We start from the raw sequence: 14,577 nt of genomic DNA, 5'->3' as shown, positions 1-14,577 counted from the left end.
CACATACGCACACATGCACACACAGAGAGAAAGGGACCAGTGATGCAAACCGGTAACATTGAAAGATCCTTGATAAATTTTCCAAAAACCCTTCAAGGAGTGCAGTTCATTCTAAAAATGTGGGTTCCTTAACCCAGCCTCCACATTGTGCATCACCATCCTTCAGGGCCACTGGGTGCTCATGGCCTTTTCCTCAGTAAAGCGACTGTCTCAGTTGGCATGAAGTTAAGCCAAACACCACAAGGTTAGCAAGTGTCAGGAGGGTGGGAGTTGTGCAAGACCTTTTTTTTTTCTTTTCTTTCTAGCCATAACAGTTGTTCACATCAAGTGTTTTTTCAGCGATATAGAACCCTGGCTCTTTATCTGCAGCGATGATTGCCCCTCTGAGCTCAGTTGGCCTCCTGTGCTTTTCTGTGTCTGTCGCAGTTGGAAGAGTGGTGACGGGCATGCGCTATTCATGGTTGTTTTCAAAGATCACTTCTCACAGCCTCTCTGAGGCCGAGAAGCTTACTTGGGATTGGCTTATTTTATGTGAATTTAAGGGTCAGGCTATTTCTCCAAGACTGAGTTAGATGTTCCTTGTACCGGTTGGACTAGGCCTTTCAGGGGCAGGTACTAAGCTCTTGGCTCCTGGAGGTCACCAGGCCAGGGGAACCCACACAATCGATGGCCTGAGGATGGGGAGACCCTTTTGGAGGGGGACTCTGTGCTGCTTCCCAGCAGGAAGAAACAAGGGGCTTCACCTAGAATTGGACCATAGCCCTGTGAGTGTCCCAGGGGGCGAAACCTGCCAAGGTGTGGGCAGGAGCCCCTGGCTTGTGTGAGGACATCTGCTGCCCCAAGACAGGAGCTGGCTCAGGAGCCTCCACCGTCCCCAGGGGACCACACCTGGTCTGGCTGGAGGCCAACCAGGCCCTGAGAGTGATTTTCAACACTAACATGCCAGTTAGAGGTAAAGTTGGCCAATAGTTACTCTTCATAGTTTGCTTGTTGGTGACTGTGCTATTGTTGTGAAACATGGTTACACCTATAAACCAGCATTGGGCAGCAGCACACAAAAGATACCATCTCTCCCCTCAGTGTTCATAATAGACTGGAATGCCTGCTGTCCAGGGCTGTTCCATGATTGAAGGAGAATGCAAAAGCCTTTTATAAACTGCAAAGCATGATGGGAACGAATATAATAAGGTGCTTACAGAAAAATCCCAGCGTTGACATTTTGTGATGAGGGAGACCCGCGATTCATTTTCCTATTTATTTCAAGATGCAAAGGTTCTTGATGTTTTTGTTTCTCCTTTTCATCATGTTACTCATTTACTTACATGTGTTCTTAATTGATTTGACCCAGTCTTACCAAAATATTTTTGAAATGTCCTAGTTCCGTGGTTGGCAAACTGCGGCTCGCGAGCCACATGCGGCTCTTTGGCCCCTTGAGTGTAGCTCTTCCTAAGCCTTAGGAGTACCCTAATTAAGTTAATAACAGTGTACCTACCTATATAGTTTAAGTTTAAAAAATTTGGCTCTCAAAAGAAATTTCAATCGTTGTACCATTGATATTTGGCTCTGTTGACTAATGAGTGTGCCGACCACTGTCCTAGTTGGTTGTTAGTACCTGAATATATTCAGGTAGAGAAGGTGGCTGGACTGTCAGCTCTGGCATTCAAACAGAGCATATATGCACGTATGCACTAGATGAGAGAATTCAACGGATCAGTAAGCATGTGATTTGCCACACCGGGAGGGCATTGAAAAGTATAGCTGAGAATACAAATAGTGGTGCACAGCTTGGCCAGCGGTGCCTAGTAGCTCTCTGTCGGTTGGTGTCATCGGTGAAGTGTAGGGCACTGCCTGGCAAACTTCTGCCAGAACCACCGGGAAGCTTGTTAGAATGTAGACTCCGACTGCGGGGGTCTGCGGCAGCGCCTGAGAGCCCATTTCCAACGAGTGCCCAGGAGATAGGCCCATGCCGCTGGTCCTAACCTGCACTTTGAGTAGAAATAATTATCATGATTAATTATTAAATATCATTGTCATTTCAGGGGATTTCCGTATCTGTGCTAGGCACCATTCACACATTAGCTCTAATCCTCATCGAAACCCTGAAATTAGGATCATGAAGACTCTGTGGGTTGGCGAGAGTGAGAGACTTGCCCACATTCAATTAACCAGGAGCAAGTAATGGATTTGAACTCAGTCCTGCGTTGATACCAAAGCCCATATTTTCCCACTAGCCAGCACAGATCCACAGGCTTGGGGTCCAACACTTCATCCCACATCAGCTCTGTGAGTGGGTGTAGGGACCTATTCATCTACGTTATCCTACGTTCCTGACCTATGGAAAGAGGGACATGTAACTTTCCTCCCAGGGTGTGTATGGGCCCCCCATGAGGTAAGGTGCTGGGTGCAATGCAATAGTAGGTGGTCAATGAAGTTAGTGTTCTCCCCTTTAGAAATACGACATGTATAGAGCAAAGTTAAAATAAAATAAAATAAAACTCTTGGGTGAAATGGTTATACCTAAGATGGCTTTATTTGATCTGTTATGCAAGTTTTAGAATCAGGGCCCCTTTACTTAACAGTGTGTAGGTGAGAAGGAAGTGCCCGTGTGTGTGTGTGTGTGTGTGTGTGTGTGTGTGTGTGTGGAGAGAGAGAGAGAGAGAGAGAGAGAGAGAGCGCCTGTGAGCATGTGCTTGTGTGCTTGGAGGAGATGCTGTGCTGGGCCTGGCTGGCACATTGGAAGAGGACTCATGTACAACATCTAATTTTCTAGTAGATCAAAGCCTAAAACCACCCATTAACAAATGGCAGGTGTTGTTTCCTGTCATCTGTGTCATTAAGAAAAAACAAAAACAGTCATGTGATATTTAAGCTCAAGGTACTGCATTGGGCAAGGTAAAAGCTTAAAATAAACCTAAGTTGATTGTGTTGTATGTAGCTTTTCTCCCCCAAATTGCCCAATGAAAGTAGATATTAAGTTGGTACAGCCATAAAAACATATATTCGCGTGGCTCTTAGGCGTTACAAAGTCCTGGTTCCCACTGATCTTCGTGGAAGATTATAACCAGGGTCATGTGTCTCCCGGGGTCAGGCAGCAGCTAGTACAGATGCTGCCATCCCCTGAGGCTCCACCTGCTTCCTCTGGAACAGATGCAAGGTGACAAGTAGAAGGAGGTGCTCACAGCATCTGGGGGCAGGTGAAAGGGTCTTCTGGAAGCAAGAGGTGACCCAGGCTAGACACCCCAGGAAACAGGAGCCTCCTGACTGCCAACTTGTAGCATTTTTTAAAAAAATCTTTATTGTTGAAAGTATTACATATGTTCCCCGTTTCCCCCATTGACCCTGTCTAGCCTGCCCGACTCCTAGCATTTTTATTAGCAGTGTGTTAGAGCCCTCGTGACACTAGTACATTTATTTATGTTTGGCTCTTTTCTTTGACCTTTCTAATTTGTTATTCATTGTCAGCAGCTTCAAGGGTTCCAAAATTCTCAGTCATCCGGATTTAATCCAATGCAGCCAAGAATGTTGCCTAATCTTATAGTAGACAACAAGTTTTTTTTGTATAGTTAATCTCTTCAATGGAAGTTTTTAGGGCATCTTGTATAGACAAAACACAAGCAGAAGCACCAAGTTTTGTCCCTCACTCCACCCCAGCCACGATGGCCCCTGGCTGTTCTCCACACATGCCACACCCTCTCCCACCCCAGGGCCTCTGCTCCTGCTGCTCCCTCTGCCTGGAGAGTCCTTCTCCTCACGTTTACTCCCTGGCCACCTTTAGATGCTCAATCAAACGCTGTCCTCTCCTGGGGCCGTCCCTGGCCAACTCTCACACGTGAACACTCTTTATTATGCCCCTTTTGCACTTTATTTTTATCCAGGACACACATCCCCTTCTCGTAGATTCTGTCAATTGCATAATTGTTTATTGCCTGTTGGTGTCCACTTAAATGAAGCTCCGTGCAGGTGGGGACTTTTGTCTGTTTTTTTTTCCCACCACCTGAAACAGGGTCTGGCACATCATAGATGACTATAAACATTTGTTGAATTAATGAATTCATTATAAAACCAATACCACCACTGAAAAAAAAAAAATAACACCATTGTATTGAACATTCATCCATTCATTTATTCAGAACACACTTTCTCCCTGTCTGTTATAGGTGAGGTGTTGTGCTGAGCCCTGTGAAGAACTCGCCAATGCTTAGAGCATGGCCCTACCCCTATATATGAAAATGAACATATGTTTATTAAGCCTGCCTTTACCCTTTCTGAGAAAGCAAGAGATCGTGGTCCATGCGTTTTCTAGGGGCAGAACTGTGCCCTGGACATGGAAGCACCCTGGTGCCAGCTCAGCATTTTCTTATTGGGCCTGTGGGTCTGCGTTGCTGCAGTGCAGTGTTTGTCGGTCTACACATGGCACCTGCATGCTACGTGGTGGCCGGGATGTTGCATGAGGTCCTGTAGATTTGTCTTCCTACTCCAAGTGTGATCTCAGGACAGCAGCATGGCCTTGGAGTCTGGCAGAAATGCCGAATCTTCAACCTCACCCAGACCTTCCGAGTCCGAGTATGCAGTATAACAAGACGCCCCGGGGTTCATGTGCACTTACCCTAAAAAACACAGAGGAACTCTTACGTCAATATTCATTGAGAATCTGTCACGTACAAGGCAATGGGACAATAAATGTTGGTTTCAAATTGCACATTCCTGCCCTGGGAGTTGGGAGCCAACATTCAGAGCATCTAGGAAATCAGTAAGAATGTTTTATGTCTATGATAGATCCACCGACAGTTCCGATATTAACCCGAGGTACATTGTAACTAACCAGGAAGGAAATCTGGTCCTGAGTGTGTTAAAACACAGGCAGAAGTTTTCCGGTTAGGCATGATTTGATGTCTACTTAGGACACTTAAAATAGTTTAAGCTAAAATACGTCTAGGATGGAAATAAAAGTAAGAGATAGAAACATGACACGTAATTACAAATATTCTCTCTCCTGAAAAATTAGGGACGTTCTGCCGTTTACCTTGAAGTTGCCTTATGCCATTTCAACAGCCAAGACTGAGGCTCAGCTTGAAGAACTAGCCCAGCTGGGACTAAGTAAGTGGGGGCCCCGGCCCAGGTCTCTTTTGAAATGACTCCATGGAGCAGAGTCAATGGTGGGCTGGCTGATGATACATCAAAGAGTAATCCCGACCTCCGTGGCAAAACTTCAGGTCCAAAAGGTTCCTGTGTCACATCTTCTGAGAGTCTTTTCCTAAGTCAGATGTTGCACCAATCCGCAAAGGCCCGTGCTGAGTTTGTCTGGGTAACAATTCCCATGGCCCCGCAGCGTCTTTGCGTTTGAGCTATCCTAATGCACACTTCCGCAGTGTGTCATTTCTCTCCTTTCTGGGGCATCTTGCTGGGGAAAGGCAGTGCCTGACAGAAAGGGAAACCCATTGTGGCGCCTCTCGGGTTTGATTCTAGAGGAAGCACGGGCATCGGGCATCGATGGAACTCCTGACAGCACAGGCGTCTAGAGTAACATCTGTCGCGCTTCCTCTCTTGTTCAGTTCCGGTCCTGGTGTTCTGGGCCATGTCCCTTACGCCGCCAAGTATCCTTGCTCTGGCCGGCACTGGCTCCTCCTCTGGCCTCTTGGAGGCCCTAAACCCAACACCGTGCTGCTAGACAGTGGTTGACAGTGGTCAGGACATACAGTTCACCCAGTTTCACTTCTTTGTCCCACTGTCCTGGGGATTTCATGTGGGCTTAACTTTTAAAGAACATTTTCCCTCCTAGATGAGAAGGGAAAATTCCCTTAAGATCGTAGGGCTTCGGTCTGCAGATAAACAACCAGGCCATAGTCTTTGAATGGAAGCTTGCGACTCCGAAGGGCAAGTGCTGGGATTCCTAAGGCCTAAGAAACTATATTTGACCCAGCAAATAAAAATGTATGTGTTGCCCCTTTGGCATATTTTTCTGTTAATATAAACTTGTTTTGAAGCCGATGTCGTTGCCAAGGGAGCCTGCATAATTCGTAGAGAAGCCCGGAGGTAGATTCAGATTCGGTTCTGCAACCCGGATTGCTCCAAAAGAATTGCCCAGTGTGTCTGGAGCCTGGCCATGGGCAGTTGGGTAGTAGGATTGGGGAATAGAATCCTGCTAAAAAATACCAGGGCTGTATAAATGTCCCTGCTGAAAAGCTATGCCATCTCCTACAAACTGAGTTTTACACACCTTTAGCGTTTTAAACAGTTCCTGAATTTAAGTTAATATAACCAGCTAGACTGTAGACCCCTTGAAGACATGCATCAGGGCTCAGTTTTCTCTTATGACGTCTGTCCCCATAACTCCTGAATTCGGGGTTCAGCGTGCAGTGTATGCTTTGTGCTGACGCAGAAGGACTGAAGTGTCATGGGCAGCAGTAGTGCCCTGCAAAGAAAAAGGCAAACATCGCCTGTGTTAGCCCTGGCTGACAGTCGGAGCAGTTCCACCAAGACCCACACTGGCCGATAGAAACACATAGAAGGCCAGCCAGTGTGTAATTTTTAATTTCCTAGTAGTCACATTAAAGAAAATTTAAAGGACATGGGTGAAATTAATTTTTATAATTTATTTGATGAAAGATATCTGGAATGTTATTTCAACATATAATCAATATTAAAATATTAATGAACTATTTTACATTCTTCTTTTCATACTAAGTATGTATTTTCTCCTTCCAGCATATCTCTGTTTAGGCACTAAATTTTCAACAGAAATACATGATGTGCATTTAGATTTCATTAAATTTACGGTTGAAAAAGTAGATTCACATACCCAAATGCCAAGCCTACTTCACAGTTTTCCAGGAACTGAATTGAGCATCAGTCTTTAAATCTGAATTAAGTAACATTAAATAAAAGTGAAAGCTGAGTTTCTCTGAGGCACGAGCTGGATCTCAAGTGCTCAACAGCCATAGATAGCGGACTGTTGGCTGTCGTGTTGGACAGCACAGAACGAGAGGGAGGGGAAGGAAGGATGCGAGAAGGCAGGTGACACAAGCCCCCGTATCAGGCATGTTTCCATCACAGACAAGGCAGGGCAAGTGCTCCCAATATCAGTCTCTCCCCACACCCCATGACCAGCCATTCTGGGCCCACAAGAAAGAAACACATTGTAAGCAAACACAGCAAGGCAGAGCTAGAGAGAGAGAGAGAGAATGACCTTATTCCAGATGGAAATTACAGCAGACAGCACTGCCTCCCTCGATTGGCATGGAAAACTGAGACCCAGCTGGAAAAGGGGACTCTGGCAGTAGGACTTGCAATGGGCAACGTGTACTGCTCCAAAGAGTGTTGAATATGTATAGCTCTGGGTGAGGAGGTTATAGGATTTGGGGCGGATGGGCAGCAAACCACAAAGATAAATGGTTGAACTTGGACTTAGCATTTGCATAAGTTTGCTGTCCTCGTTTTTGCTGATGGGACCCATGAGTATATTTTTTCCTCCTTTTGGGTTTTAATGCTGAACACGTAAAACCCCAAGCGGATTGTGTAACATCCCTCAGGCCCCAGCTGCCGCTCCTGCCCATTAAAGGGGAACTGCCCGCCCTCTGTGGAGGGCATCCCAGGAGAAGTAGGTTGGGGAGGGTGCTGTGGCTTTGAGAGTGGCTTGGTTTTTGTAATGTCAGGGAGCCCTCTGGCCTTTTCTAAGCTTATACTGTAAAAAACAAACAAACACTGTATCTGGTTCTTTTTGCCTCACCTGGGAGAAGTCTGGGCTGGCTTTGTATGTTGGCCACACCATTTCTCAAGGGCTTTGAAGGTGAAAATCCCTGGCGCCTGCCTGAGCCCACAGCTGGGCTTGCAGCATTTCTACCCTCCCAGTATGGGAATGATGCAGTTAAAGCACACAAAACAGAAACAAAACAAAAACACACAAAACAAACAAACAAAAAAAACCAACAAAAGTGCTTCCCCTTCCATTGTGATTGTCATGAAACTGTGCTTTTTTTATTTGTGAAGGAATGACCCCGTGTACTGTATTTACATTCTTGTGTTCACTGATAATGACTTTCAGATTTTTGGAGCTCTCCAGCTGACAACAAACCCCCAAACCTTCCACCTCCCCATAGGCCTCCCTCCTCAGACGGTGTTTGTCCTGCCTCCCGCCAGCTCTGCCTTATAAATGGAGTGCATTCTATAAAAACCAGGACGCCTTCGGAGCTGGAGTGCAGCCAGACCAACGGAGCCCTGTGTTTTATTAATCCTCTTTTCTTGAAAGTGCACAGCCAGGACCTCAGTGGAGGCCTGAAGCGGCCCTGCACAAGGACTCCCAACGCGAATGGCACCGAGAGGCCTCGGTCCCCCCCACCCAGGCCCCCGCCACCCGCTATTAATAGTCTGCACACAAGCCCTCAGCTGTCCAGGACTGAAACCCGGGCGAGCATGCCAGAAACAGTCAACCATAACAAACATGGGAACGTAGCTCTGCTTGGAACGAAACCAACCCCCATCCCTCCACCCCGGCTGAAGAAGCAGGCTTCTTTTCTGCAGGCGGGAGGCGGCGCAAAGACCTTGACCAGCAGCCAGCCTGGCGGGGTGCCCCGCCTGCCGAGGCCCCGGGCGATTGCACAAGGGCCCAGCCCGCCTGCTCTGAATCACGGCCCCCGTGGCATGGAGGCAGACAGAGGCTCAGCGACATGAGCATTTCCACTTCCTCCTCCGACTCGCTCGAGTTCGACCGCAGCATGCCTCTGTTTGGCTACGAGGCAGACACCAACAGCAGCCTGGAGGAGGACTACGAAGAGGAGAGCGATCAGGAGACCATGGCCCCCCCCATCAAGTCCAAAAAGAAGAGGAACAGCTCCTTCGTGCTGCCCAAGCTCTTCAAGTCCCAGCTCCGCAAGATGAGCGGGGTGTTCAGCTCCTTCATGACCCCCGAGAAGCGCATGGTCCGCAGGATCTCCGAGCTGTCCCGGGACAAGTGCACCTACTTCGGCTGCCTGGTGCAGGACTACGTGAGCTTTCTGCAGGAGAACAAGGAGTGCCATGTGTCCAGCACGGACTTGCTGCAGACCATCCGGCAGTTCATGACCCAAGTGAAGAACTACCTGTCTCAGAGCTCGGAGCTGGACCCCCCCATTGAGTCGCTGATCCCCGAAGACCAAATAGGTAAGTGCCCACTTTGCCTTTATGTAGAGGCACGTATATGATACAGTAACCTCGTAGGACAGTGCATTCTGTGTTCGCCTGAATGAAGACTTCTCTGGGAGTTCAAAACATCAGCATACTCTGCCTCGCCCCAGTTTGAATGCCAACTTAGCTTCTTAACATAGACCTCACAGGGCTGCTACCAGTCAGGCTGGAAAAGTGGGAGCCGCTGATGGGAATTGCAGAATGGTTCAGCTTGGGGATCAAGTTTGCTTTCTGAGCGTCCGGTTGCCGTCTGATGTTGTGCTGTGTGTGTGAGACATTTCTGCTGAGGGTTTTCTGAAAGTGGCTCTCCACAGGCTGTGCACGCACAGAAAGTTATGTTTGCTGTCTTCGGGGGCGGGGGCAGTGGGTGTTCGGTTTTGCTTTGTTTGGGAAGGACTTTTTATTGAGGCATCGCTTACATTCAGAAAAGCGCAGCGATGACAGTGTGCAGCTCAGCAAGTAGAACATGACCAACATCCAGAAGACCCCTGTCACCCTGGTCCCCAAAAGACTTCTGATCTTACAGAATTCAGTGACAAGCACCGTTTTGGAGTAAGGGGGGCGGGGGAGTTTATTTTGTGTGCCTTTAAAAAATAAGTAACAGTTTGGAGGTCACATGAAAGGTGTTTTCTCCGAAGTCAAGGGGAAATACTTTCTTTATAACCTCATTGAAAGGCTGAATTGGTAGTTACTTTGGCCAAGGAAAATTTGAACTTGGCAGGCAGTCTTTTTTTCCAGGGTGAGAGTGTTGAAGGCTTTTTTTTTTTTTAATTTCAGAAGGTTGACTCTAAAAGACTAATTTCAGAAACCTCATTCACTGGGCAGCAACAGCCAAAATAGCTCTCAAACTCTTCCAGGCAGTTCAGAAAGCTAAACACAAGTTTCTTCTTTCTGATTGAGGCTGTTTGTTGAAAGTAGTACACAGTATATGGTAAGGAGTAGTCTCTCTCTCTCTCTCTCTCTCTCACTCACTCTCTTTCTCCCCACCCCCCCTTTGAGTGAGTTTCAGCAGTTCTTTGATTTTCTCACAACGGAATCAAAGCCTTGTTTGTTTTTCTGTGGTTGGAGCCTGGGTCCATGAGGCATGGTTAGAGCTGAAGACAGAGAGGCTGGGAGGAATGTGCCCTTGTGATGTGTCTCAGAATTGGAAAAGGCTTCAAGGAAAATCAAAATAACCACACAGACCACCTCTTCCCCCCATGCCACTGGATCCTGCTTCTCAGGGGAGACCTGCTCAGACGTAATAGTATAATAAGGACCCAGAACCTACACAAAAAGCTTCCTCTGAAGGCGGCCCACGGGGAGAGCAAGGCAGGCGCTGATGTCAGCCCTGAGGTATGTGGCAGGCATCACCAAGCCAACCAGCCTACAGAGAGGAGGCTCGCAAGGGGACAAGGGCCTTCCCTCCCTTCCCTGCTGAGAGTGTAAGCACCAACCCGCGTACTGGTCCCAAGAAGCTCTTCTTCCAGCTTGTTTTTGTTCTTTTAATCCTCACCTGAGGATGTGTGTGTGTGTTTTCAAATTGATTTTTTAGAGAGAGAGGAAGGGAGAGAAAGAGAGCAACATCGATGTGAGAGAGGAACATCGATCGGTTGCCTCCTGCTTGAGCCTCGACTGGGGATGGAACCTGAAGCCTAGGTGTGTGACCTGACCGGAAATGGCTCCTGCATCCTTTTGATGTACTCGCTCTTGGAGTGCATGACCCCATTTTCTCCAAAAATAAATATACACTTGGCTACTTCAGAAATATGCAGCTTTTAATTTAAAATCTAAGGTCCTCTACAAGAAGGGAGGCTGACATCTATGGAGCCCCTAATTTGAGCCGGGTGGCCTAATCAAACAATCTCAGTGAGTTCTGGCCTCAGCCGGGAAGCAGGCATGGGCACCATCCCTGTGGGGTAGAGAAAGGCAGGGCTTTGCCAGCTGGAGTCCTTTGTCCCGAGGCCACACCAGCTAGTAACCTTAGCAGGTGCAGCATTTGAGCTTCCTTATCAGATTCAAAGCCCAGGTTCTTCTAACTTACCCCCTTGTTGCTGCCTACATTCACATTTTCTCATCAGAAATTAAGGGGAATTGAAAAAAATTCAAAGTACATTGTACACCTAAAACTAATACATTGTTATATGTCAATTACATCTCAACTAAAAATTAAGAAAAATTTTACATTAAGAAAGAAATTAAGGGAATTGGAATAGAAGCTGACCCTTTGTTGAGGCAGCTCAGACTAAAGCTCTGTGGAGATGTGGGTGTAACCAACTTAAGCTTTGCTATGATTTTTTTTTATTGGTTTGTTTTGGTTTTTAAAGCTTTTGCATTCTGGGTTGCAGGCTCGATCCCCAGTAGGGGGCGTACAGGAGGCAGCCAATCAATGATTCTCATCATCGGTGTTTCTGTCTCTCTCTCTCCCTCTCCCTTTCTCTCTGAAATCTATAAAAATATATTTTAAAAAAATAAAGCTTTTGCATTAAAACAGGTACTTCACATCTGCTGCTTCCCCAGGAATCATCATTCTGTTTTGAAAGTACAGTGAATATGCTGGGCTTTTGAAATTAAGAGGAAGGTATACCAAGCAGAGGTTAACCCAAAAAACTGATTACAAGTCCGGCTGGAGGGAAAGAGGTGACCCAATTTTTAGAAAGCCAATCCCCGTACATGCACAAGCTACTCTATTAGAACTGAGAAGAAAATGGACTTAGTCTAGTTGTCTATTTTGATATATTCATAAATGAAGGGCTCACTAGTTTACTACAGGCTTAATAAATTGACTCCTTTGAGCCTCATAACCAAGTCAAGGTTGGCACATTTGTTTAAGTATTGTTTGTGGTTTGCATATTTATGAATGGAGGCCAAGATAAATAAAGTGACATGCAGAGGGTTATACTACTGGTAAGTAGGGGAGCCTGGGTTCAAACCAAGTCTTCTCTCTCTGTTGTCTGCTCATTCTCACCACATCTCACTTCCCGGATGGAAGCAGTCACTTTGAATAGACTCAGTTGGATTGCCATCCCTAGAATCCCAAGCCTCAAATTTGTTCTGAACAGGTGTCTACTAATGCTTGTAAGGCTTTTCAGGAATGTCAGTTATGCCCTGGCCAGTGTGGCTCAGTTGGTTGTTGTGACTCAGAGTGTCATTCCATGCACAGGAAGGTTGCTGTTTCAATTTCTGGTCAGGGCACATACCTTGGCTAGTGGTTCAATTCCTGGTAGGGGCACATGCAGGAAGGAGGCAGTCGATCAATGTTTCTTCTCTCTCTCTCTCTCTCTCTCTCTCTCTCTCTCTCTCTCTCTCCCCTCCACTAGCACTCCCCCCCCCTTGCCCTCTCTCTGAAATCAGTAAAACATATCCTTGGTGAGGATTGAAAAAAAAAGAATGCCAGTTAGAGTTCTCTATTTCTGGAAAATCTGGTCCTGTCCTTTTCTCCCGCAATTTGTGAAGGAGATAGTTCTGAACTAGGAAGTGAGAATTTAAATTTAAAGCCTGGATTTAAGAATTTCCATCCTGAAATTAAGGACATTGAAGGAAGCATTTCGCTATCCACGTAGAATTAGAGTCATCATTCATATGTGAAAAATGACCATATGAATGCAATGTGTATGCATTTAGTTTATGGAGATAGTGCTAATCTCTCTTCTTCAGAAAGTGGTTCTTCAATTACAAAGAGAAAACCCAGTGGAAAAAAACTAAGTAGCTCTTACCCATTGCCACTTTACCCATATGTTCCTATTATAACCCTTTAGGTCAGCACTTTCTAGGTGAGTACAAAATGATAGTCAATCTCCAAAATGAAAAAAAAAAATGCTAACAAACAACAACTGTTGGTGAGGATGTGGAGAAAGGGGAACACTCATGCACTGTTGGGAATGTGGATTGGTGCAGCCACTGTGGAAAGCAGTATGGAGTTACCTCAAAAATTAAAAATGGAACTGCCTTATGACCCAGCAATTTCACTTCTGGGAATACACCTGAAGAAACCCAAAACACTAATTTGAAGGAATATATTCACCCTTATGTTTATTGCAGCGTTATTTACAATAGCCAAGATTTGAAAGCAGCCCAAGTGTCCATCAGTACATGGGTGGATACAAAAGCTGGTACATTTACACAATGGAATACTACTCGGCAATAAAAGAGAAGGAAATTTTACCCTTTGCAACTGCATAGATGGACCTGGAGAGTATTATGCTAAGTAAAATAAGCCAATCGGAGAAAGACAAGTAACATATGATTTCACTTACATGTGGAATCTAATAAACAGAATAAACTAACAAAATAGAAACAGACTCAGGCATAGATAACAGACTGACAGCTGTCAGAGGGGAAGAAGGTTGGGGAGCTGGGTGAAAAAGGTGAGGGGATTAAGCAAAAAATAACACCTCATAGACACAGACAATAGTATCGTGATTACTAGAGAGAAAGTGTGGTGGGGGAGAGGTAGAAGAGTGAAAATCGGGTAAATGGTAATGGAAGGAGACTTGGGATGGTGAACACACAATACAATATACAGATGATGCATTATAGAATTGTACTCCTAAAACCTATATAATTTTATTAACCAATGTCACCCCAATAAATTCAATAAACAAAAAAAGAGAAAACATGACCGAGAATCATTTCAGCCAAGATTCAGTTTAAAATGTAGTTTCATAAAAAGAACTTATTTTGAACTAGCTTTTGCTTACTTAAAAAGTAAATGCACATCTTAAAATTAATTGTAAAATACAGAGAAGTATAAAGAAGAAAATAAAATCCCCTGGCAAATTCCATTGAGTTAAAACACAAACAAACAAACAAAAAAACACCTGCCATTCTACATGGTTGTGTCATGGAGAATTTGCAATATGTTTGGCTGATTCTTTAAAGCACTTCCTCCCCAAAGCCCTGCTATTTAGAGGTTCTTGAATAAATATAAGTTGGTTGACATCAGCTTCACTCTTCTGGTTGGAGAATGAAGCCAATGAGGATAAGATGTGAGTTCCCAGGTGAGCCGATTCTCTGTTCATTCCAGGACCATATACAGGGTGGGGCAAAGTAGGTTTACAGTTACAGTTGTGAGTATGCAAAATACAGAGTTTATTCTTGTATTATTTTTTATTAACTGATAATAATACAAACAGCTGTAAACCTATGTATGCCACACCCTATATTATGTTTCCCTGTGAACAGTTATCCACTCCACTCACCCCTCCCTCTCCAAAGTGGTACATGGAAGGACAAACAGATGCTTTAACAAAAAGTGCACACAGTTTCGGGTCCTACTCAACAGCCCTGGGATCAGTAACTTCATCAACAGAGTGAGGTATACGCATTATTGCTGTGGGAACTACAGACAGGGTATGACAGTCCTCCTTACCCCAACATGTGTTTCTCATTGGTGAGTGTTTACATCATACCACCCTTTTTCAACCAATGGGAAACCAA

The 14,577-nt window shown here is 45.5% G+C and overlaps 1 protein-coding gene across 1 annotated transcript in view; it reads left to right on the top strand.

Moving 5' to 3' along the window:
• RIN2 (Ras and Rab interactor 2) overlaps positions 1-14,577 on the top strand; it is a 106,332-nt gene that overhangs the window by 67,764 nt on the left and 23,991 nt on the right. The window contains 3 exon segments of the mRNA XM_014539487.1: positions 5,006-5,097; positions 8,042-8,557; positions 8,560-9,135. Coding sequence (XP_014394973.1) covers positions 5,006-5,097; positions 8,042-8,557; positions 8,560-9,135 — 1,184 coding nt within the window.

The sequence above is a fragment of the Myotis brandtii genome, unplaced genomic scaffold, assembly GCF_000412655.1.
Source record: "Myotis brandtii unplaced genomic scaffold, ASM41265v1 scaffold217, whole genome shotgun sequence".
Lineage (NCBI taxonomy): Eukaryota > Metazoa > Chordata > Mammalia > Chiroptera > Vespertilionidae > Myotis > Myotis brandtii.
This window is presented reverse-complemented; position numbering and strand designations above follow the sequence as displayed.